Source organism: Podarcis tiliguerta (genome assembly GCF_965153285.1).
Source record: "Podarcis tiliguerta genome assembly, chromosome: 12".
Classification (NCBI taxonomy): Eukaryota; Metazoa; Chordata; class Lepidosauria; order Squamata; family Lacertidae; genus Podarcis; species Podarcis tiliguerta.
This window is the reverse complement of record NC_139545.1, coordinates 12,493,976-12,518,033: the sequence shown is the minus strand read 5'-3', so window position 1 is coordinate 12,518,033 and position 24,058 is coordinate 12,493,976. Positions and strand designations below refer to the sequence as shown.

The following is a 24,058-nucleotide window of genomic DNA, read 5'->3' as shown; positions in this document are numbered from 1 at the left end:
AAAGATTTAAAAAATAGCTTTAATATGTTATAATGATAAAAACAGCTTGACTTCATAGTATTCACAAACATATAACCACACACTTTGCACTATTCATTAAACAATATACATACCCTGACATTAAGGAATACTTTTCATTAAACACAAGCAATTCCACTGATACTAAAGAACCATTATGATGCACGAAATAATGAAATCAATGAGACTCGCTTCCAAGTAATAGGTTGGAGCCATTATGAGAATATATCTAATGAATATGGCTATTACTAAAAGAGAAATTGTTAATGTATCATAAATCTTAGCACATAGCAGTCAGCTAGCAGTTGTTTCCTTACTTTCATCTTCTTCCCTTTCCCCTTTTTTCCTCAACATTCTTAAGATTGCAAGCTCACATAAAGGGGCTATATATTATCTATGTATAATTCTTAGCTATTTTAGGCACCTTAAAGCAATGTTAGAAAATGAAAGCTAGGAGCTAAATGGCACCTTAAACCATAGGTTATGGGTGCAACAACAGACTGTCTAGGCATGCTTTTTTATAACAAGAAAAGAAAGCTGAAAATGAATGAATGGCAGCCAAAATATTATGTTCATTTTTCTCATGGCCTAGTCCAGTGGCCGGCAAACCTGGCCTCAGACGATGAACCGCAGAGCTTGGTGCACGCCGCCTGGGAACTCTGCGGGGACGGGCTAATGGAGCACCGAGATGCACTCCTGAGCACATGCAGAGTGTGTTCCTCCTAGAGGTCCGGAGGCAGCTGCAGGACCGGCTTGCAGGGTATTTATATTTTTCAAAATATAGTCCGGCCCCCCCACAAGGTTTGAGGGACAGTGGACTGGATCCCTGATGAAAAAGTTTGCTGACCCCTGGCCTAGTCCTTCCCCAGCCCACCCCCCTAAAATTCTTAAAAGGGTCTCTTCTCCAGAGAGTAGCTAGAAGTGGGGAGGCAGAACTTACCCCTCAATAAGTGTGTATAGGATTGCAGCCTAAGGTAGGTGGGTAACCATTTTAATAACCTGTGTTATACCAGCCCCTTAAATAAAAGCGCCTAGCTGCAATTTTTGTTGTAAAATTTAATGTTAATGTAGATGGCTCAATGCAAACTACCGTATTTTTCGCTCTATAACATGCACCCGACCATAACACGCACATAGTTTTTAGAGGAGGAAAGCAAGAAAAAAAATATTCTAAACGAAACAGTGGATGTATGATTTTTGTGGTTCATGCTGTGGCCACAGACATGTGAACTGACAGTGAGTTTGGAGTAGCCCAATGCAAAAATCCTGAGGATCCATGTGGATCCATGCTTTGTAACCACGTTTTTGCACCACTGCGTCCCCAGGAACCAACTGGACAGGAGCCGCTTACTCCTTTAAAGAAGCAGGCTCTCTGTCCCTCTCTCCTCTCCACTCAGCGGCTCTTCTCCCACTTTGCTGTTTCAAAGCGAGCCACGGAGGAGGGAAGGAAGGGGAACCATGGATCCTCTGCTCACGACTGCAGCTGATCCCCCCCGCCACCCATAGGCATTCCCTCCATAACACGCACAGACATTTCCCCTTACTTTCTAGGAGGAAAAAAGTGAGTGTTATGGTGCAAAAAATACGGTATTTTCTATTACAAATGAGAACATGGCCAAAGAAGTCTCTTTTCTTTCTTTAAAAAAAAATTAGTTAACCTTTTAGGAACTAACTTATCTGTTGAATTACCTGGGTTGTGTCCACATCTGCCACATGATCAAAGGTAAAAATCTTAGGTTCAGGCTTTGAATTCAGGCGAATAGTGTTTGATGAAAGAACAGATAAGCACAAGCCATTGTCAGCAACCACAGTTCCTTCTTCTAGAGGGCGCACCCTCACGAAAACCTTGATAGCATCACCTTCAGCACTAAAACAAAGCAACAGCTACATTAGTATACTAGTAAACAGCTGTAACATGTTTGTAAAGTCATTTTATTTTTGTCTCATTCTTATGACGCAATATGCAGACACAGCTAGATAAACATATTTATCTTACGTTATGCCATACATCCAACTGCTGTGGAAATGTTATTGTTTTAACCTGCACCATCAATTCATCTGATTTTGTTGCAGGTTGAAAGTCGTCCATGCCTTTTAAAAAAAATATTTATTTTGGAACAGCCAGTATTGTAAATTAGGATCAAATTGTAAATCTCTTGATCGCACAATGAAGTTGCCCAATCTGATGTTTAATTCTTGCACACAATAATTAATGGATTCTTACCTGGAGGCTGCTAACGCTGTGTCACCTAAAAAACAAAAGTGAGAACGTGATAATTTAAAAACTGTATGTAAGACATCTATCTACTGCTAATTATTCACATTTCTATGGAGTGTCTACAAAAACAAGCTACAGAAAATGGGACAAAACAAAAAAACTGAAGCAATGACAGACAGCTGCTACCTATGATGTCACACAAAATGCAAACACCTTGTATTGCCAAAGGTCTGGTACCCATACTCTCGTACACCTGGGAGGTGTGTAGTGTGAACACCCCAGGGGTGTAAACTCCCCAGAAAGTTTTTTGTCCGAAGTGGACAGGCATTACTTATTGCATGCACATTCATATTGATCAATTTACTTGAGGTGTTTGCATGTGAACCCCTATATCCGTTCCCTAACCATAGAACTGCAAAGAGGATGCAGGAATCGCAACCAGGTGTCCATCCAATCTCTGAAACCACGATTTATATATTTTTTTAACTTATCGCATTTTCATGAAAATGCTCTTTGCCAACTGTGCCATCCGATTCACGTCTCAAGCCATGGGTAGGCAAACTAAGGCCCGGGGGCTGGATCCGGTCCAAATGCCTTCTAAATCTGGCCTGCGGACAGTCCGGGAATGTGTGCTTTTATTTTAAATGCATCTCTGGGTTATTTGTGGGGCATAGGAATTCGTTCATTTTTTCCCTTCAAAATATAGTCTGCCCCCCCCTAAGGTCTGAGGGACAGTGGACCGGCCCCCTGCTGAAAAAGTTTGCTGACCCAAAGAAAAAGAAGGAACATTTTATCATACGTGGTGGGAATGTAAGTAAAAAACTTCTGGGAAATGATATACTGTATAATGAGATGAAAAAGATGTTGAAATATACATTTTTATAAAAAACCAGAAACATTTTTACTTCGTATTATAGGTGAGGATATTAATAGACAAGACGTTAAATTGTTTTTATATGCAACAACAGCGGCAAGAGTATTGTTAGCCCAGAAATGGAAGCAAGAAGAAATTCCAATGAAAGAAGAATGGTAGACAAAATTAATGGACTACGCAGAATTAGTGGGACTACAATAAGTAGCAGGAGACTCTTTCAGGTGGTTCGCAATTTAACGGAACCACCTTTACCACCGGGGTCATCTAGTCCAACCCCCCCTACCATGCAGGAACCTTCCCCCACACCAAACTCCACAACCCCAAGATGAAAAGCCTGACATTCCACCAACTGAGCCATCCCTTCAGCACTACCTTGCCAAAGTGAAGATCCCAATAAGCAACTTAGAAAAGGGCATTGTTGTTGTTGCTTAGTCGTGTCCGACTCTTCGTGACCCCATGGACCAGAGCATGCCAGGCACGTCTTCCACTGCCTTCCGCAGTTTGGTCAAACTCATGCTGGTAGCTTCGAGAACACTATCCAACCATCTTGTCCTCTGTCGTCCCCTTCTCCTTGTGCCCTCCATCTTTCCCAACATCAGGGTCTTTTCCAGGGAGTCTTCTCTTCTCATGAGGTGGCCAAAGTATTGGAGCCTCAGCTTCAGGATCTGTCCTTCCAGTGAGCACTCAGGGCTGATTTCCTTAAGAATGGATGCGTTTGATCTTCTTGCAGTCCATGGGACTCTCAAGAGTCTCCTCCAGCACCAGAATTCAAAAGCATCAATTCTTCGGCGATCAGCCTTCTTTATGGTCCACCTCTCACTTCCATACATCACTACTGGGAAAACCATAGCTTTTACTATACAGACCTTTGTTGGCAAGGTGATGTCTCTGCTTTTTAAGATGCTGTCTAGGTTTGTCATTGCTTTTCTCCCAAGAAGCAGGCGTCTCTTAATTTCGTGGCTGCTGTCACCATCTGCAGTGATCATGGAGCCCAAGAAAGTAAAATCTCTCACTGCCTCCATTTCTTCCCCTTCTATTTGCCAGGAGGTGATGGGACCAGTGGCCATGATCTAAGTTTTTTTGATGTTGAGCTTCAGACCTTATTTTGCACTCTCCTCTTTCACCCTCATTAAAAGGTTCTTTAATTCCTCCTCACTTTCTGCCATCAAGGTTGTGTCATCTGCATATCTGAGGTTGTTGGTATTTCTTCCGGCAAGCCCGGCTTTTCGCATGATGAATTCTGCATATAGTATTCCTTTTCTAAACCATTTCTAAAAAGGGGGCAAATAGCCTCCTTCAGTTACAAGGCGCCCCACATAACCGTGTGTGTGTGGGGGGGGGGTGTTTGTGAGAGAGCCTCGGAACCTCCCCGCGCCTTCGGGGCTTGAGCCGCGTGTGCGGGTCCGACCCCATCCCGTCGCAGGGAGTTCCGCGGACCCCGCCCGCCTCCCGCCAAGAGTTCTCCTGCTCGCATGCAGAGTTCTCGAGCCCCAGCCGGCTCTGCCTTCCTCAGCGCCGACTCCCGACAGCAGCTAATGTGGTGGAAACCCCGCGGCCGCTAAATAAAGGCATAGGGCGAAAGAGCTTTTTCCTCACAGCTCCCATCCAACCTCCCTCCCTCCAAGCCCCATTTCGCCCCCACCGCCGTCTTTCCTTACCTTTCGACCCGGGGGCCATTCTCAGCCCCGATAATCCCCCTCAGCAACGTCGACTCCTCTGAGGGCTTAAAAGCCTGGAAATGGCGCCCTGTTTAAATTTGGCGCGAACGAAGCTTCCGCGGGGGCTGCCATTGTGGGGGCGGGGGGAAAGGAACGGCCTCCATCACGTGACGCGGGGAGAGAAGGCGGGAAGGGAAAGAAAGATGGCGGAGTGGGCGGGGCGTCGGCGTGACGCAACGTGAGGCGTCGTCGCTCGGCGTTCACACAAGCCTAGGTTTACCTCAGCGGCACCATGAGCAAAAAGAACCAGGTTTCGTACGTGCGGCCGGCCGAGCCCGCCTTCCTGAGCCGCTTCAAGGCGCGAGTCGGCTACCGGGAGGGGCCCACGGTGGACACCAAGGTAACGGCGACGAGCGCCCGCCCCGGGGCCCTTCCCTGGCCAGGCGGGGAAAGGCGGCGAGAGGGTCGCCCTGGTGTCCGGGCTTCCGCGCTTCATAGAAGCGGAAGGGCCCACGGAGGTCGTCTATAGTCAGCGCAGGGATCTTTTTCCCAGAGCGGGATTCGAACTCACGACCTTGAGCATAAAGGGTCTCGTACGCTACCCGGTTTCGGATTAGGGTTGCCGCCTCTGTTCTGGCAAAAGGCGGGGCGGTTGGGGGGTCTATTTCCCCCCAGATCTTGTGCTGAAGTGACTTCAAAGCTTTGCCTAACATCATAGCCCCTCTGTAAATGCCACAATTTGGACAGACCCAAAGCTTGAGTACATGGCCTTTTGCACACCGTTTCAAACATATGCGTTTGGAGAGGGTCCCTAACTTGGATCCTTGGTTAGGGATCCTCTCCCTAACAAGTTAGGGATTCCTAACTTGGCAAAGATAAAAGATTTGAAATAACAGGACAAAACTGTATCAATACGGGATGTAGTGTTTTTATTTATTTATTTATTTATTAATAAATATTTTTATTTCAATAGAAATCCCCCCTTGAATAATTTTCTTTGCCTGGAGCATCTTCATCCCCCTGCATTCTCTTCTCTTCGGGAACATCCTAACTAATGAGATCCCAAATCTTTCACTCCCAAGTGCATTTTTATTCTTTAGCCAGGGTGGATCCATCAGTGCGTGCAAGAAAGAGATGGGGATAGGAAAATACCTGCTTTCTTGAGAAAGGAAGGATCCGATCACAATGACTGGTGTGTGATGTTTTTGCAGAAACAAACAGCAGAGGGAGTGCAAGCTAAACTGAATTAATCTTACTCCTCAGACTTTGCAGCATAAATGGCCACTTTGACCAACGATCCCAAACCAGCATGCATGGAATGGCATTGCTGGCTTTTGATCTGGTGTCAAACCCTTAACCTGTGCTTCATTTGATAGCAGAAGTTATAGGTAGACCCCCCCCCCCCAAAAAAGCACACTCTAAATGCCTACAATTTAAATAGGAACATAAGAAGAGCTTGCAGGATCGTACAAAAGGCCCCTCTCATCAGGGTTCAAAATTAGCAGGGCGTCAGGAGCATTTTGCACCTAAAGATTCTCCATTTGCGAGCACCTCAAAAAGTCTGGGTGCCGTTTTTTGAACTTGGCTGACACTCAAGGATTACTGGAATGTATGTGCTTTGAAAAGGGACACGGGTGGCGCTGTGGGTTAAACCACAGAGCCTAGGACTTGCCGATCAGAAGGTCGGCGGTTCGAATCCCCGCGACGGGGTGAACTCCCGTTGCTCGGTCCCTGCTCCTGCCAACCTAGCAGTTCGAAAGCACGCCAGTGCAAGTAGATAAATAGGTACCGCTCTGGCGGGAAGGGTAACGGCGCTGCTCTGGTTCGCCAGAAGCGGCTTAGTCATGCTGGCCACATGACCCGGAAGCTGTACGCCAGCTCCCTTGGACAATAAAGCGAGATGAGTGCCGCAACCCCAGTCAGCCACGACTGGACCTAATGGTCAGGGGTCCCTTTACCTTTACCGTTATGTACTTTGAAGCCTCAAAGTATATATTAAGGATAGACAATATGTTAAGGTGTTTGACAATAAAGAACAATTTTGAAAACTTACGTTTGGTACCAATATTTTTATTGTAAACACCAAATTAAACATGTATGAACAATTTCTGCTAAAAATGTGATATTAACAATGTGTCACTTATGTGAATTGCATCTTAATTCATGCTTATCAAAATAATAAATAAAAGTGTTGCCGACCCCCCCCCCCCATGGTGACTAGACATTCTGTTTTGGCGCCCACAACCCAGACCCCCAAAGCCATTTGGCACCTACCTTTTCTGTCCCAGTTTCTAACACTGCATCTCATCCATCATCCACAGTAGCCAACCAGATGCCTGTGGGAACCCCCAAAGCATGACTTGAGCACAACAGCCCTCTCCCCACTTGAGATTTCCAGCAACTGGCATTCAGAAGCATCACCGCTTCAAACAATTGGTCCTAAACCCACAGAAGTGCCTATGTCAGATTTGCATGCATAGCCAGGCTCTTTGTCTCTCTTGACATAGCAGCCCTTGGGCTTTGCGCCACCAGCTGTTTGCAAAAGAAGTGGGTGAAGACTGAGCTTTGAAAGTGGTTCGTGTGAGTGAGACACAGTCCCAAAACAGATATGAAAAGCCCCGCTGCTCGTGCCCTCGAGTGCATGCAAATAAGCTTGTTGTATTGAATCTCTGTAGGCCTCTCTTGCTCTGTATGAGGGTGACACACAAATTCATGAAGCATTCCATATTTTTAATATTTAGGCTGTTGAAGAAGGCTTCCGCTGAAGTCATTCTAGAAATTAATAATTGTACGCTTGTAGAAGTCTACCGTGCTGGTTTGGTTGTGAAGCAGTTGATAAATAAACTAAAGCCAAATAAATAAATATTGGAGCCACCCCAGACTTGTGCATGTTTATTAAACACGTGGCTGCCCCTTTGGCTATAAAGCAGGGGTAGGAGTTAGCTTTTTACTCTTAAAAGGAGCATGTTGGTGGAGGGGAGTGAAACTTGGCCACCCCCCCCCCCTCAGTCTTATCCTGCCATGCTCCTCTGTTTTACGTAGTTTTTTCCTTGCCAGTAGTAGAGCCAAGCAGGGGGCAGCTTTAAGCAGCAGAGAACAGGGAAGTAAAGATTGGGTGGGTGGGTTTGCCTCCCCTCCCCTGTGGGCTTTTTAAAGTATAGATACATACCCCCCCACACACACACTGTGTGGACAGAGCATGGATCACTCACTTGGTTAGAGTGTGGTGCTGATAATTCCAAGGTTGCGGATTCGATCCCCATAAGGGAAAGCTGCATATTTCTGCCTTGCCAGGGGTTGGTCTGATCATTAGGGTCTCTTCCAATTTCATGATTCTATGTCTATGTGAATTAGCATACAATTATTCTCTCTAGCCAAAAGCAAAGTCCAAAAGACTCAAACCATGCAGCGGTTCTTGCTGGTGTTAATCAGGTCTAGATCTAGTTGCAGAGCAGACCTTCTGGGAACCTTATACACACTGCCTTGGCAGGGCAAAAATCTAACAAATAGTATTTTGCACGTGGAACTTGCAGCAAGACGTTGGAGTATGGAATGCTCCTGTTCAGGGTTCCAGCCTGCCTTCCAGCCATGCCCTTTTGCAAGATGGACCTTTTCTGCAGTGGCTCCCCATTTGTGGAATGCTCTTCTCAGGGAGGTTTGGCTGAGATAGATGATAGATGATAGCTAGATAGATGAAGGGCTGTATACTAGATAGATAGATAGATAGATAGATAGATAGATAGATAGATAGATGATAGATAGATGATGAAGGGCCGTATACAAGATAGATAGATAGATAGATAGATAGATAGATAGATAGATAGCAGGTTTAGTTTGGACAAACCAGGCGAGATCCTTTCTTAATGAACAAATTGTCAAAGGGGGAAAAGGCAGCAGAGTATGATAAAGAGGAGGAAAAGTAATATTTCCATTTGTCCTTAGTAACAACGCTTCTCTGACAGTTTCATGCAGTGTGATGGAAACCAATTTGTAGCTCTGCATTTGATGTCTCGTAGGTTTGATTGTTTTCCTATTCTGCCTGCGCTGGTGAGTGTTCTGGGGCTGCAGAAATGAGAAGCAGTACAAACCTTCAAGCTGGGTTGCTTTGCGTAGATAAAAAGCTGTCACATTTTGTATTTTAGATGCAAGCTGACTGACTAGTTGCACTTCACAGAAATCTGAAAGCATTTGAGTTGCTTTCGGTATAAGCTGTCTTTGAAAAACCACAGATTCGCAAATCTAGACTGGATTCCAGAAAGATTGGGTGGATTCCCATTGGGCTCCCGGAAGGGCATATATACACTCACGGGGTCTGAGCTGGCGCTGACAGGAATATGAGACCTTGGGTTGTACTGCATAGCTCCATGAAAATGTCAACCCTGTGTGCGGCAGTTGTGAAAAAGGCAAATTGCATGTTATGAATTGCTAAGAAAGAAATGGAAAAGAAAGCTGTTGATATCCTAATGCCACTATATAAACTTGTGGTGTGACCACATTTCAGATACAATGGGTACAGTTCTGTTCACCTCACTTCAAAAAAGATATTGTAGAGCTGGAAAAGATTCAGAAAAGGACGCCTAAATGATCAAGAGAATGGAGCAACTCCCTAAGAGTAAAGGTTGCAGCATTTTGGATGACTAAGAGGTGAACGTGGTAGAATTTCATAAAATTATGCATGGCAAGGAGAAAGTGGATGGAAAAAGCTTTTCTCCCTCTCTCATAACAGGAGAACCTTGTGGTTGTAGGGGTAGAGGGTAAAAATACCTTTTCTCTTCTGTTAGTGGAGGCGTCTAGATCCAAAGGTCTTGTGCGAGTGCAAGGGCACCAGTTGGATTCTACCTGTTCATTCTAGATGATAACTGGAAGCAAGTTTTGTGTAAGATTTTTGCAATCTGTAGCTGTAAACCAGCTCAAGAACATTACATCTTTTGCCTAAAAGGTAAAGGGACTCCTGACCATTAGGTCCAATCGTGACCAACTCAGGGGTGGCGGCGCTCATCTCGCTTTATTGGCCGAGGGAGCCAGCATACATCTTCTGGGTCATGTGGCCAGCATGACTAAGCCACTTCTGGCGAACCAGAGCAGCGCATGGAAACGCCATTTACCTTCCCGCCGGAGCGGTACCTATTTATCTACTTGCACTTTGACATGCTTTCGAACTGCTAGGTTGGCAGGAGCAGGGACCGAGCAACAGGAGCTCACCCCATCGCGGGGATTCGAACCGTTGACCTTCTGATTGGCAAGTCCTAGGCTCTGTGGTTTAACCCACAGCACCACCCACACACATCTTTTGCCTACTACTTTTCAATTAATGCTGCAATCCTAAGCATACTTACCTGGAGAAATAACATTGATTCCTGTAAGACTTTCCAGTGAAAATGGCTAGGATTAGGCGTAAGAGTGACGTGGTGTGTTCAAAAGTCCTTTAAACAGCAATCCTCAATACCCGCTCAATTGGAATTACTCCTGTTTAGGATTGGGCCTTTATGTTTTATCTCAGCAAAACCTAGAACGGCAGGTCTCTATTTATCCCAATCGACAACTGAAAAATGAACTGAGGCAATGAAGGTGTAGTTTGTCCACGGGCTACCTTCACGGCAGAGGTAGGACCTGAATGCCGCTTCATGTTTAACCAACACCAGACTGCACTGATTGTTAACTGTCTGGAAGTTTTCTTTTCTTTCCTTTTCTTTTTATTAGAAAAGTATTGGTTTCTTACTTGCTGGACATAGTACATAATTAAATGCATGGTTTGCCTCAAAGTGGCATTCTTACAATAAAACTAAATGATGTGTGGGATTCAGGTGATGTAGTTGTTATTAGAATTATTTTACTATATAAAAGAAGACCCTTCAGAAAGAACAAGACTCAGGAACCTTTGACCCTCCAAGTGTTGCAGAACTACAAGTCCGTTCAACCCTGATCATTGGCTATGATGGCTGGGGGTGATGGGAGTTGCAGTCCAACAATGTCTGTAGGGCCCGAGGTTCTCCAGTCCCGACATAGAAGATAACAGGGAGAAGCTGTTCCAGCCAGCCTTCTTCCTGACATTTTATAATTTCATGTTCTGCCAATTCCGATTATTGTTTTGTCTTTTCCTTAACCCAAAAGAACTGGTCAGATGGTAGTAGATGACTGCAAATCTTCCTTTTCTTACCTTAAAATTATTTTGGGAATAACCGTCTGAGTAGCTTAGCTTTCCTCCTTTCTTCCAGAGAGAACAGCTCCCAGCTGATGACGATGAGGATGGAAGCGACAAAGAGGATGAACAGCCACAGGTGATTGTTTTGAAAAAAGGGGACCTGAGTGCCGAAGAAGTGATGAAGATTAAAAAGGAGGTTAAAGAGACTCCCAAAGCCACAGGTACGTTTTGTAAATACTAAGTTCAGCATTCTTTACTAAGCAGAAGGACAGTTTCTCTCAAGCAGCCTTCTAATTTGTCAGTTACTTTGGATACGATGCCTATCCAACCCCCTGCTCTGCTCACTTTGATTTCCTTATTGCCCCTCTCCCTAACACTCTCTCTGTGTTGATCTTCCAGTACTGCCACCAATTCCCATTTCCCTGGTTTGCCATTGCAAGTTGCTGCCTTTCTTCTTTCTGCATTACAGCTGCTTCATCTCTCTAGGGGCTCCTTTGGGTGTGCTTTCTCTCTCTCCTCCTAGCTTTAGTTAGAGATAATAAGGTTAGAGATGGAAGGTGGAACTTAACAGCACAAGTGTGACAGCCACGGCAAAGGGACAGAAAGACATAACCGCGTTTAAGGCAACTGCTTACTGTTCATCTGTCTTGAGGGACAATGGAGTGCGCCTCCCGGGGGGAAGTCAAACAGCTGGAGAGTCACAGCATTCGCTGTGGCTGCAGAGGCCGATAACTTGTAACTGCTGCCTCCTGCATTGTTTTTGCTGTGTTAGCAGCACCAAAGTGGCCTCTCTAAGGTGCAAGCCTGGGCATCGTGTATGGAGGTCATGGGCTGCTTAGATGAGTGTTTCCCAACCTTTTTCCAACCATGGCCCCCTTCTGAACTTGTTTCCTTCCTGTGCCCCCCATGGGCACAATACAAATCTGAGGTTCTGCCCCATTAACAAAAGCCTGCCCCCCAACGAAAATCCTGGCTACGCCCTTGCCCCCCCCTTGTCCTACTGGTAGAAAGGTAGCTATTTAAATGTTTTGTTTGTAAACAGTTATTTGACACACAGGGGGAAACCTACATATACAGCCCAAAAGGTGCACAGGGAGTTCTGTATAAAGTGGAACCACGTGTTATGTACCGTCCCACTAACAAATGCTTTGGGTTACGCGCTCTGATAACCACAACCTTTGCCCTGGGAGGCGAGCGGAAGTTGTGCTCCGGCGGCGCAGCAGCAGTGGGAGGCACCATTAGCGAAAGTGCGCCTCATGTTACGAGCAGTTTCCAGTTACGAACGGACCTCCGGAACGGATTAAGTATGTAACATGAGGTACCATTGTATATGGGAAAAATGTGGTCCCGGTTACGAACGGACCTCCGGAACGGATTAAGTACGTAACACGAGATACCACTGTAGTTGGGAGAAATTTTAAAAACAAGTGGTCCTCACTGACCTGGTGCAAAAAGATCTTATCAAGCAGCTCTGGCTTGCCCAGCCCTACCCATTGTTGCCCCACCACCGCACTTACCTGACCTGGGGGTTCTGGATCGTGGGCTCTACTGGTCAAAACAGGAGTCTCAGTGATCGCCCTCTCCTGCCGGAAACAAACCAGGACTGCTCCAAGAAAACACACATGGCAGAAAGGAGTGCTAGGCCCTGGTGGGCCGCCCCCTTACTCGCTTGTGATTGGCCAAGCGGATAGCCAGCCTATCCGGATTTTATAAAAAAACAAAATTGATTTCTCCCTTCTCACTTCCCTCTGTGGCCCCCTGGCCTCATGCTGTGGCCCCCCATTTATGCAGTTTTCACCTATGCCCCCCCCCTTGGAACATCCTGGAGCCCCCAGGGGGCCATATGCTCCCCCATTGGGAAACACTGGCCTAGATAACAAGACACTTCACTGATGTGGTCCAAAGGAAAGCAGACCAACACATTTGGCACCAGCTTGGCTGCAGGAGTTGGTGGAAAGAGGTGTACAAGACACCACCCTCAGGGTTTACTTCTGAAGCTTTTCTCACAATTGAGTACAGCCACAAGGCAGTGTAGGTTTTACGATCAGAGTTTTCCTTCTCTAAGATGGTGTACCTGCCTGATTGACAAACCCCATCTGCCCCTCACTTCCCTCTGCAGCATGCGGAGAAACTGCCTTCTTGACCATTTGGACCTGCACTTAGTCTCGTCCGCTCAATCCGCCAGAGCCTGTCTTTTCATGCAGGGAAAGTCCTTAACTCACTGAGGGTTTGAGACCCATCAGCTACCCTCGCCTGGTTTAGCTGGCCAGTCAAAGCCGTTTCCTGGGGTGTGGCTGCTGTCGCGTGCTGACAGCTTCTAGGAGCCACAGGTGAGAGCTGAGTGCAGGGTGAGGACCAAAGGTGGACAAACTACCCCAGAATGAGCATGATGTGCCCGCCTCCAGAGTTACCACCTCTCCCCTAACACCCCTTACACCCCTTACACCCCAGCTGCTTATAATATTGTGTATATATATCACAATGCACACAAAGGAGATAGACAGAAACACACAAACATCAGTTTGGCAGTGATTCCATCAACCACATTTCTTCAGAGGATAAAGCAGATCTCTCCTAACAGAATTGTTTTTAGCCACAATCTAAACATTTTCACTTAACCTTAATTTATTGGTAGAAGCTAAATTAGTTTCTAAAAATGAAAAGAGCTTAAGTCTGTCTCTGCGCAACATTTTTCTGTAAACCTTCCGCTTGAATCCTAGAGAGAATTACTGTCCTGTCAAAGGTAATTTTTTCTGAGATAAAATTTCATAGAAGCAGAAAATGGTAATTGGTGTATAATGCCTTTTTCATGTATTCATTATAATCTCTAGAATTGATTTTTTCTGCTCCTTTTCTAGTACATCTGGCCTCTGGGACATCGTAATGTATGCACAAGTCCAAAAACTTGGCAGCGAGTGTCCTTACTCATTCAAACTGTAATATTATTCTAGTCTTGTTCAATTTGCTTGGTTTCTCTCTCTCTCTCTCTTGTTTAGTATTTTTTTTTTTTAAGCCATATGCCACACATTATCTGCTTGGGCATCAAAGTACACTTTCTACATCCCAAAGTGCTGCTTTAGCACTTTGTGAGTTTGTGCTGACGTGTAGCTGATCGGCAGCCTTACTGACTTGCTGTTATTTCTATAACCTTGTGTACCACTTGACTTTCAACACCGGGACAATAGATTGGTTTCCATCACTCTTTATTTCAACACTTTTTTCAGGCGAGAAAGAGAGACATATTTAGCTTAATGATGCCGGTGGCCTGAGAATTGTGAGGTACCATACCAGTGGGAACATTAGAGCGAAGCCTTTCTGAATAAGTGGCTAGAGGAACATGTGCGGTTGGTGCTGGAGAAAGCCAAAAGGTTTGCAGTTAAGCTATTCAGTCTTCTGCCATTAGTGAGTAAAGATCGTGTTGATGAGCCCTCAGCCCTGCAATGGTGACAGATCTACATGGCTTTCCCTCTTCCGTCTTGAATTGCTGGCAGGCAAAGGAATCCTGGAAGAAAGCTCCGTTTAATATGGGACTCCATTATGGAGAAAGAAACTGAGCTCTGCTGTGTCTCTTAAGTTCTGCATAGCATTGTGGAAACTGAGGATTGTATAGATGCCTTTGCAGTCTCACAGTACCCCTATTGAAATAGACTGTTAAGAGGGTGGTTTCACAATATAGGTTTTTAAAGCATCCCCCCGCCAAAAAGCATAATGTGTGTGAAACAGCTGCATGTTTTCAGTCACACCATGATCCCACCATGTGTGCATTTATTACCATATAATGTAAAGGTGCCCTGACACGTGAAACAATTACATCTGATCCCTAGTACAGCCGTACCCTGGTTTTCCATCGCCTTGGGAGTTGAATGTTTTGGCTCCCGAACGATTGAAAACCAGAAGTGATTGTTCCGGTTTTCGAATGTGCTTTGGAACCCAAACGTCCAACGTGACTTCCTGCAGCCAACTGGAAGCTGCGCCTTGGTTTCTGAATGTTTTAGAAGTCAAACAGACTTTTGAAATGGATTCCGTTCAACTTCCAAGGCACCACTGTAATTTTTTGATTTTTAATATAAAACAACAACTCATCAACTTTCTGCGAAGAACCCACACAGATAAAGAAATGACAATCCTGGGAACTGAATTTGTGTGTGTACGCATATAGAACTGTGATTTATCTCTTTCAAAACAAGGTTTATCTTTTTCCCTTTTGAAATTGTCTTCATAAGATTCAAAGTGGAGAATAAAGATATCTTTGGAATGGCTGTGTTTTATTCAGCTAAGTCGTACTCAGAGTAGACACATAGAAATCAATGGACCTCAGTTGGTCATGCCCATGAACTTTAATGAGTCAACCTTGAATGACATACCTTCAAAGTGCTCCCACAGGAACCCCGCCCCCCCAAACCACTTTCTCCAAGGCTTTCTTTTTTAAAAAAAGTTTTTATTTATATTTATTTCAAATTTATACATTTCACTAGTTTTACAATCAATTTAACATTCAGAGTTTGACTTCCTTCCCCCTCTTTCTGCAGTTCCTTAAATTAATTTTTTAATATCTTCCGCATATCCAAATTCATTTAATTTGCTCATTTAATTATCTACTTTAAATATATACTCTTATCAGACTGCAGGTTATTACAATAATCCTGCTACTGTTCTTATCTGTTTGCAATTTATCTGTAAATATTCAACAAACCATTTCCATTCTTTTATAAAAAGTTTGTTATCTTGATTTCTTATTTTCTGGTAAGTTCCATGATTTCTGCATATTCCATAAGTTTTTGTATCCATTCTTCCTTTGCTGGGACTTCTGCGAGTAGCATTCTTGCTGCTGTAGTAGCATACATAAATAAATTTCTATACAATTTAGGTAGTTCTGTCCCTATAATTCCCAAAAGAAAAGCTTCTGGTTTTTTTTTTTACAAAAGTTATTTTGAACATCCTTTTCATTTCATTGCATATCATTTCTCAGTAAGCTTTCTCCAAGCCTTTCTTAATCACTGGAGGAATATGAAGTTAGTTCCCCATCATCTGGAACTTCTCCAGGTTTTTGTGGCCAGGGTTCAAAATCCAAGGCGGAGGACTTTATTTGGGAAGGACCAGGAAACTAGTAAGATGCTTCCTTAGAGCCGCTGCTGGAGAGCTCAGCCTTTGAAGGTTCTTGGTCCAGGACCACAGCAATGACACAAACAGTATTTGTTTAAAGGATTTTAAACAATGTCATTTGTTTAGCATTGTCCCCAGTAACATTGCCAGCTATTTTGAAAACATTTGTTTACTTGTTTGTGCCAAATATGTTCTTCCTGGGCAGTCTTAGCTGTGCTGATCTGTTAAAGTTTTAATGTTGTTATTAATGTTTTATTTCTCTTTCTGTCAAAATTAACTTCTGCTTCATTTCTGTAAAACCTAAGCCATTCACCGGCCTACAACTGTCAGCTCAGTTTCGATAAAAAGCAATTCCTCTCAAATTCCTGGCTTTGGCTGTTGTCAGGCTTCTAACAGCATTTGTTTCTTTTACAAATTCCTCTCTGAACTTTTCAAAGATAGATAGCTCATCAGTTTCTGGAGGTCATTGGCCCAACTGTAGGATGCGGTAGAAATCCATCACTCTTGTATCTCAGAATGGGTGAGATGTATTTTGTTCCTAGCTAAAGGAAAAGTATCCTTTCTTTTTTGCTTTTTTTGCAGGCCCTCACAAATCAAAGTTGCTTTCCTTCAACATGTTACCCAAGCTGATTTAGGACTTCATCTCCTCTTTCTCATTCTTCCTGCAAACTGCTTGCACAAGACTTTACCTGTAGTCATTCCTCGCTGATTTATTCCCCAGTTCACCACTGCTGACAATGTGGAGCGGAGTCAAGGGCTCCCAAAATTGGTTGGTGTTGTTGATTGAAAGGCTTTGATCTCTGTGAGCCAGTGTATCCTATCCTAGTCCTCTCATCTCTCTCTGCTGGCAGGTTTTCTTTTCTTCTGTAGATAATCTGTGAGTCAAGGTCTGATTTTGTGTGTGTGTATTTGTGTGTGTGTGTGTGTGTTTCATTAAAAACATTGTTACAGCATATTTATACTAGTCCCTCTGATTTCCACATCATCAGAAAGATCAACCCTTTCTCAGTGCCACTTTAATTAACACACCGCCATATGATCTAGAAAATCCACCATCCCAAAATGGTGTACGCCCCCCTCAGGCATTGACATCTGTCTGCTCTGCATCTTCTACAATCATGAGCAGGGTGGATAAAAATCAATGTTATTATTTAAAAAAAAATAAAAAATGGATTTTTAAAAATTTAAATTGGATTTTTAAAAATTTAAATTGGATTTTTAAAAATTTAAATTGGATTTTTTAAAATTTAAATTGGATTTTTTAAAATTTAAAATGGATTTTTAAAATGAAATGCTTTTGGAGGAAAAATATTTCTAAATGTAGTTTTCTGTTTAAGTTACATTACAGTCCAAAAGCTATTCATCAGGAAATAAGGATTTGTTTTAAGTTTTTCATGTGTGCTAAAACTCAAAGGTTTTTTTAAAAAATTGTTTAACCAAATCAGTTAACAAACATGGATACATATGCTATAATGTTATTGTTTTAGTTAAATAAATTGTTTAAATTGTTATTAAGGAAATGATTCTTTTTCTCCTTCCAGTAAAGCACAGCAGAAAAGTTGTCCAAATATAAACAGTTAACTTATTAAATCTCACGATAATTTCATAATTATCTGTCTATGTATTTCTAATAGTATAACCAAATCAGTAAATTTTGATACAACTGTAAATACTACTCTGAAAATTTATTATTCCAAAAATGAAACCGTCATCTGGTTGTAAATATTAAGATTATACCAGCAAGAACGAGTCTTTCTGTAAAAAAGAAAAGAAAAAAAGATTAAAATCAAACCTTACTGACTAGTGATTTAAATCTATTTGATTTAAATCATATCCACCCTGATCATGAGCTTTCTTTTGAGTCAACTTTCTGCTCATCACCTGCTCTTCCTGCCAGCCCTTGGAGTCAGCCACTTTCTCTCAGTGCTGGGAGAGGCCATAGTAGCTGTGCTGTACCATTAATTTTGTTTGAAGTTCTGGCAGCTTTCAGTGGAGACAGGTAGCGAAGTGGGAGTCTTGGTCAGTCCATGGGTAGTAAGCCATAAAACGAGACCTTGTATGGGAGAGCAGAGAGAAAGAGAGAACATCAGCCCAGCTCACTCCTGTCCTACCTGTTCTGCCTTATTTTATTCAAAAAGGCAGCGGCGTCGAGCAGTAATGGAGAACCAGCTCTTGTCTTTGCTGTGGTCTGAATGCGAAATTCTTAGAATACATAGCTGAGTTTGCTTGGATCACAGAACTAGTTTTAAATAGTGTAATTGTTACGACAGGAGTGCATTCTATATTCCACTTTGTTCATATTGAATCCACCTTTGCACTGCTTTCCATGACAGCCTTGATGGAAAAGGTACCATGTACCATCACAGCTGTGGCTTATTATAAATCTCAAGATAATGGTGTTGCAAGGGCACAGAGTAAGTTATTAAATGAAGATCAATCAACCACAGTGTTTCTGGCAAGTTTCTATTAGAAAATTGATTTTTAAAACATTCTGTTACTTAGTTAAGAAAAATGTGTTGCCGAGGAGAAGCTTAGATTTTTCTTTCAATGCTCCGCCACCTATAAATTATCAAAATTGCAAGCCATCTCAGCATAAGGCTTTGCTTGTGATTCATGACACTAGCTTTCATAACCTAGCAAAACAGTTTTGAGATGCTTCAATCTTGCCGATGATCTTCATCTCGCACATTACCAGTCTCAAGAGTTTGTCTTCATCGACTTCCTCAAGCAACATTTACTAGCCTTCACATACTGCATTATGATGCCCTTTATGCACCGTGGTTGCAATCCATCAGTCAATGCCTCTTATGCAACCACCATTTATTTCATTGCGGGTTTCACTTAAGCTGTGCTGCGGGGTTTGATATGTGCACAATGACATAGTTTCAATGTGTTGACCAGACCGTGATTTGGCTGTTGTGAATGGGCTATATTCTGTCCTTCCAATAATAATAATAATAATACCTTTATTGACATTGTACACCCTGTATACAATGAAATTAAACGAGCCTCCCTCCCTTTACATACTCAAGATGCCCTTCCTGGTCTGTGGTAACTACTGTATTTTTCGCTCTATAGGACGTACTTTTTCCCCTTCAAAAATGAAGGGGAAATGTGTGTGCGTCCTATGGAGCGAAGACGCCTCTCCCGGCTGGAGAGGTGACGCGCGGCTATGGCTGGAGCCTCTATAGCCGCGCGTCACCTCTCCAGCCGGGAGAGCGCATGTGGGGCTAAAGAAGCCATAGTCCCGCTTCCTCTCTCCCGGCTGGAGAGGTGACGCGCGACTATGGCAGCAGCCTCTCCGCTGCTCCCTGACCTGCTCTTTGGGGCTGGTGGTGGGCTTCCCCCCACCAGCCCCAAAGAGCAGGTCGAAAGGAACTTGAAGCCTGGAGAGCGAGAGGGGTCGGTGTGCACCTTAAACGGCACCTTGTTTTAGAGCGGGAAAACAAGAGGGGGGAAATTCTCCCTCTCTCTGCGCAGCGCCTCCTGCCGCTTCGCTGAAGGGGCGCTGGGCAGAGAGGGGGAGAATTTTTTTTCTTGTTCTCCCCCCTCTAAAACAAGGTGCGTCCTATTGTCCGGTGCGTCCTATGGTGCGAAAAATACGGTATATTATTTTATTTATTAATTGCATTCAACGAGCTCAAGGTGGTGTACGTTGTTCTCCCCCTCCACTTTTAACCCCACAACAATCCTGTGGAGTAGGCTAGGCTGAGAGGCCCAAGGTCACCTGGTGAAATTCATGGCTAATTGGGGGATTTGAACTCCCCATTTGAACAGGTCAGAGTCTATTAAATTGGCAAGAGGCAGTCCTTAATTTCAGTGGGTCTGCTCTTACAGTAGTTAAGCTTGGTTGGATACCATCCATACTGATAGTACCTGGAAAAAATAAGGAAACTTTCAAGTTTAGGTTCGTTTTATTTTTTAAATTTTCATTTATGAGTACGATTTAAGTTAACTGTGTGCTTACCTACTACATTAGTTATGAAGATTCTTTGTAACGTTTGCCAGTTTCCTTCAGATACAGTGGTGCCTCGCAAGACGAAATTAATTCGTTCCACGAGTCTCTTCGTCTAGCAGTTTTTTCGTCTTGCGAAGCAACCCTATTAGCGGTTTAGCGGCTATTAGCGGCTATTAAAGGCTTAAGGGATTAGCGGATTAGCTGCTAAAAGGCTATTAGTGGTTTAGCGGCTTAGAAAAAGGGGGTGGGGAGCGGAAAAAAATCTCAAGACTCGCAAGACATTTTCGTCTTGCGAAGCAAGCCCATAGGGAAATTCGTCGTGCGTAGCGCATCGAAAAACGGAAAACCCTTTCGTCTAGCGGGTTTTCCGTCTTGCGAGGCATTCGTCTTGCGGGGTACCACTGTAGTTGCATCAGATTTCTTCCACTCTTGCTCATTTTGAAGTCACGTGATCCTGGGCTTTCATGTATGAGATTTTGAGAAATTTCATTGCTGTGGGTCAGATCAACACATTATAGTGGCAGCACATCACTGGGCCAACCTGACCTTGTTATGACTTCCACCACATATAGTGTAACTAAGACAGAATGGGGGGGGGGGGGGAGGTTATTTAGACATATTAATATTGAGAAAGACAGAATGCTACCTTATAATGGCTTAGACCATTGCTTCATTTTAATATTGTCTGCAGTGGCTCTACAGATTGTGGTGTCTCTCAGCCTTTGCCTGAAGATACTGCAGCCTTTGCCTAAGTAAGCTTAGGCACTACTGCAGCCTTTTCCCAGGATACTTGAGCTATTCCGTAGGATTATTGTCCTTTTTTGAAACTCAGAAGGTGGGAAAGTGGAGATGCGAGAGTGTGCACATAAAGGACTATTTGCATTCTTACCCTAGATGAAGAAGCTGAATCTGGAGATGGAAAGATTATGTTTAGGAAACCTCCTAAGCGTTCATCGGAAGAGAAGTACTCCGGTTTGACGGCCACATCAAGTAAGAAGAGAAAAGAGACAAAGAGGATTTCTCCAACCTCCCAAAATACAACCAAGCAAGTAAAAAATAGCAGCTTGCTTTCGTTTGATGAAGACGAGAGTGATGATTAGGAGCAGATTTGGATAGACATACAGTTTTTCCTCACAGGCAGAAAGTTGAGCTGAGCGCACCATGGAAACAGACACGGAATGGGACTTTTAATTTTATTTGTATGCACATCTATAGTCATGAAAGATCTTTGAACAAAACTATGGGAAAAAAATGAAATCCGTACAAGTTTAATATTCCACATAATGGAATCTTTATTGGTGCACATATAAATTTTCAGAGAGATTTATCTGCCAGCCAGTCCCCTTATTTTGTTTCCACAAGAATTTAGTGTCAAAAGATGGCATCTGTATGTACATATTTACTCAATTACACCTGATTACTCAAACGGAGGAATGTAAGGTCTGTTTACTGTGGACTAAAAATGTATAATGTTGCTTTGGCAAAGCTGTCTGTCGTATCTCAAAGGACCGAAAGAATTGCTGGGATTCTGATCACACTGGGCATATTGATTTCAAAAGAAGAAACCCTGCCGCAGTGTGTCCTTTAGTGGAAAAATATTTGGAAGTTCAGTGTGTTCTGTAACCAGGAATGGATTGTGTGTTGCTACAAAACATGTAGCAGGATTAACAATGTAAAGCTTCATCAAGGAGCTGGTCTGATGTTGCTGGGTGCAACAGCTGTTTTTAGTATAGCTGATATTTTAATGCCACGATTAAATGGCTGCGTGAAATTATTTTCTGTGATTCCGCTTTTACCCACTGTTCTTGAGAGAATAAAACTGTTTCTCCCCAGGCTATAACTTAAACTTTCTTAGCAGTATTTTCTCCCAAATTATCCTTTAATCTAGAATGTAACAGAGGCTCCAAACATATGGAGACTGAAAAGACCCCAATGAATGGATTATCCAGTCTCACTCTGAGTCTTAAGAAAGGATATCCTGTTTCTAAAGCATTCGGGACAGATGCTTAGGTACAGCCCACTTCTTTCTTCTATGACCTCACATCATCTCTGATAACTAAGAGTACAAACTATGGTTATGCCATTGAGTTTCACTTCCTCCTTCCCCATGTGTTTTAGTGACAGCAGTTAAGCATAGCATCCTTTCCCCTTGGAGCAGACAGTGAAGCTACTCAGCATGCGCAAATGTCCCATGTGGAGAGGCAACACAATGTCTTCCTCAATTTATTTCACTAATCCAGAGCAGGGGACATCGCCCAGTTACAGAGTTAAGGACATTCAGCAGGCTTATGCCGACTATGATAGTCAGAAAAATATCTATGGCAGGCATCTTCCCATACGGGATTTGTGGGTGCATATATCTGTATGTAGTTGGCACCACATATCGCTGGAAGTTCCTAGATTCATAAGAGACGAGGTGCAGAATTATCATCATTGGTGCCTGTCTAGCCATGGCCACTGAGATGATACATCAGACTACTGCAACAGCTGAATGGCTGATGGTAGCAACTGCCTTTACTTCCCTTCCTGATATCCCAGGGCTACAGCAACACATAACATTGCCATGTGCAAACCCTCCTCCTGACAATGTGACACATTCTCACACACTTGGTAGAATAGAGTACGGTGAAGAGGAGACCTTCTGTGCCCGGGTGTCCTCTGGACAGAAAGAGTGACTGATTTCTTGGATAGTTTATGAACCAAAGAGTAGCTCCATCTTTCTGCAGATCAGTTTGTGTATTGGAATGCATATCTCTGAAATTCAGCTTTCCCAAGATACAGTGGTACCTCAGTTTTCGAGCGTCTCAGAAGCTGAACGTTTCAGTTTTTGAACGCCAGAAACCTGGAAGTAATTGCTTCCGTTTTTGAACGCGTCTCGGAAGTTGGGCGTGTTTTTCAATTTTTCCAATTGAACTTGCAGCCAGCCCTTTGCTCCTCGGTTTTATTGAACGTTTCAGAAGTTGAACGGTCTTCTGGAAAGGATTACATCCGAGAACCTGAGGTGCCACTGTACCACAATTACAGAAACTGCTAATGCAGACAAAGAATAAACAAGCAAATAAATAAATAGTTTATATGAACTGCCCTTGGATTTGGCTAAAATGGAGCTTACATATACATATACACACACTTACATATACACACACTTCCGGGTTGGTTCCACTGCCCTTTCCCCTTTTCAGCAGGGTTGAAAGTAATAAGGATACAGTAATAAGGGACAGTTGATGGAGCAGAAGCTTTGGTCTAAAAGAAGGTTTGGCCTGCAGGTTGTGGTAAGAGACCGGGCCTGGATTTGAGAGAGATGGAAGATGGCATGCTGAAAGGAGGGAAGAACTTTAAGGATGGAGGAGTTCTATTAGAGAGAAAACAGTTTGGATTCAGGCAGAAGATGTGGGTGGGGTTATTTGGAGTGGGATGGAACTCGCCCGTCACACAAAAGCACACACTGAAGTTGCTGAACTACAACTCCCATCATCCCAGACCATTGGCTATACTGACTGGGGCTGATGGTAATTGGGTTCCAAGAACATCCATAGACTTCATACCGCTGTAGTAAGCCTAAACAGGTATGCACATTGTGCAGGTGGGTTATATGCATGATTGTAGACTTCCATCTGTTGCTAAACTAAAAGGAAAACTAATGTGCACTTCCAGAAGAAGAAAAAGGGCAATGAGAATTCTGTGTTTCTGGGATGTGGCTATATCAAATATTGTTTATGCTGATCACCGTAGTGTATAGCTGTTTGCCTGCTTAACCAATGAATAAATGTACTCTCCAAGGAACTGGAAGTGCGCCAGAAATCCTCTGGACTCTGTTTTCTACACAGAAATGCTCCCTGTGCATTTTTTCCCACACAGTCGGCAAAGCAACTCACATTAGCTGAAAGGTAATTCCAGCGCTGTGTTTATCAAGGTGGTGAATGATGCCCAAAAGATCAAAGAGAATTAAATTGACCTTGAAAGCAGGAAGGGGGCTGGCGAGAGAGAGAAACCATCGAGCTGATTCTGCATAGGCAGAAACAGTTGTTAGGAGCATAGTAAGCAATTGTATTTAAGACCCGTCCTTTTTGAGAGTGCTACCAGGGTT

The 24,058-nt window shown here is 43.5% G+C and overlaps 2 protein-coding genes across 2 annotated transcripts in view; one reads left to right on the top strand and one right to left on the bottom strand.

Annotated features, from left to right (window-relative positions):
• KIF15 (kinesin family member 15) overlaps positions 1 to 4,871 on the bottom strand; it is a 42,821-nt gene extending 37,950 nt beyond the window's left edge. Inside the window, exons 1-3 of the mRNA XM_083404648.1 lie at positions 4,769 to 4,871; positions 2,243 to 2,267; positions 1,708 to 1,885 (exon numbers count right to left, since the gene is read on the bottom strand). Of these exons, the coding sequence (XP_083260774.1) occupies positions 1,708 to 1,885; positions 2,243 to 2,267; positions 4,769 to 4,787 (222 nt within the window). The 5' untranslated portion in view covers positions 4,788 to 4,871. The remainder of the gene's footprint in view (positions 1 to 1,707; positions 1,886 to 2,242; positions 2,268 to 4,768) is intronic.
• A 156-nt stretch (positions 4,872 to 5,027) lies between these two features.
• KIAA1143 lies at positions 5,028 to 23,772 on the top strand. Its single transcript, XM_083405250.1, has 3 exons — positions 5,028 to 5,168; positions 10,984 to 11,131; positions 20,866 to 23,772. The coding sequence occupies exons 1-3, from the start codon at positions 5,061 to 5,063 to the stop codon at positions 21,069 to 21,071; spliced, it is 462 nt and encodes a 153-aa protein (XP_083261376.1). The 5' UTR covers positions 5,028 to 5,060; the 3' UTR covers positions 21,072 to 23,772.
• The last annotated feature ends 286 nt before the right edge of the window (positions 23,773 to 24,058 follow it).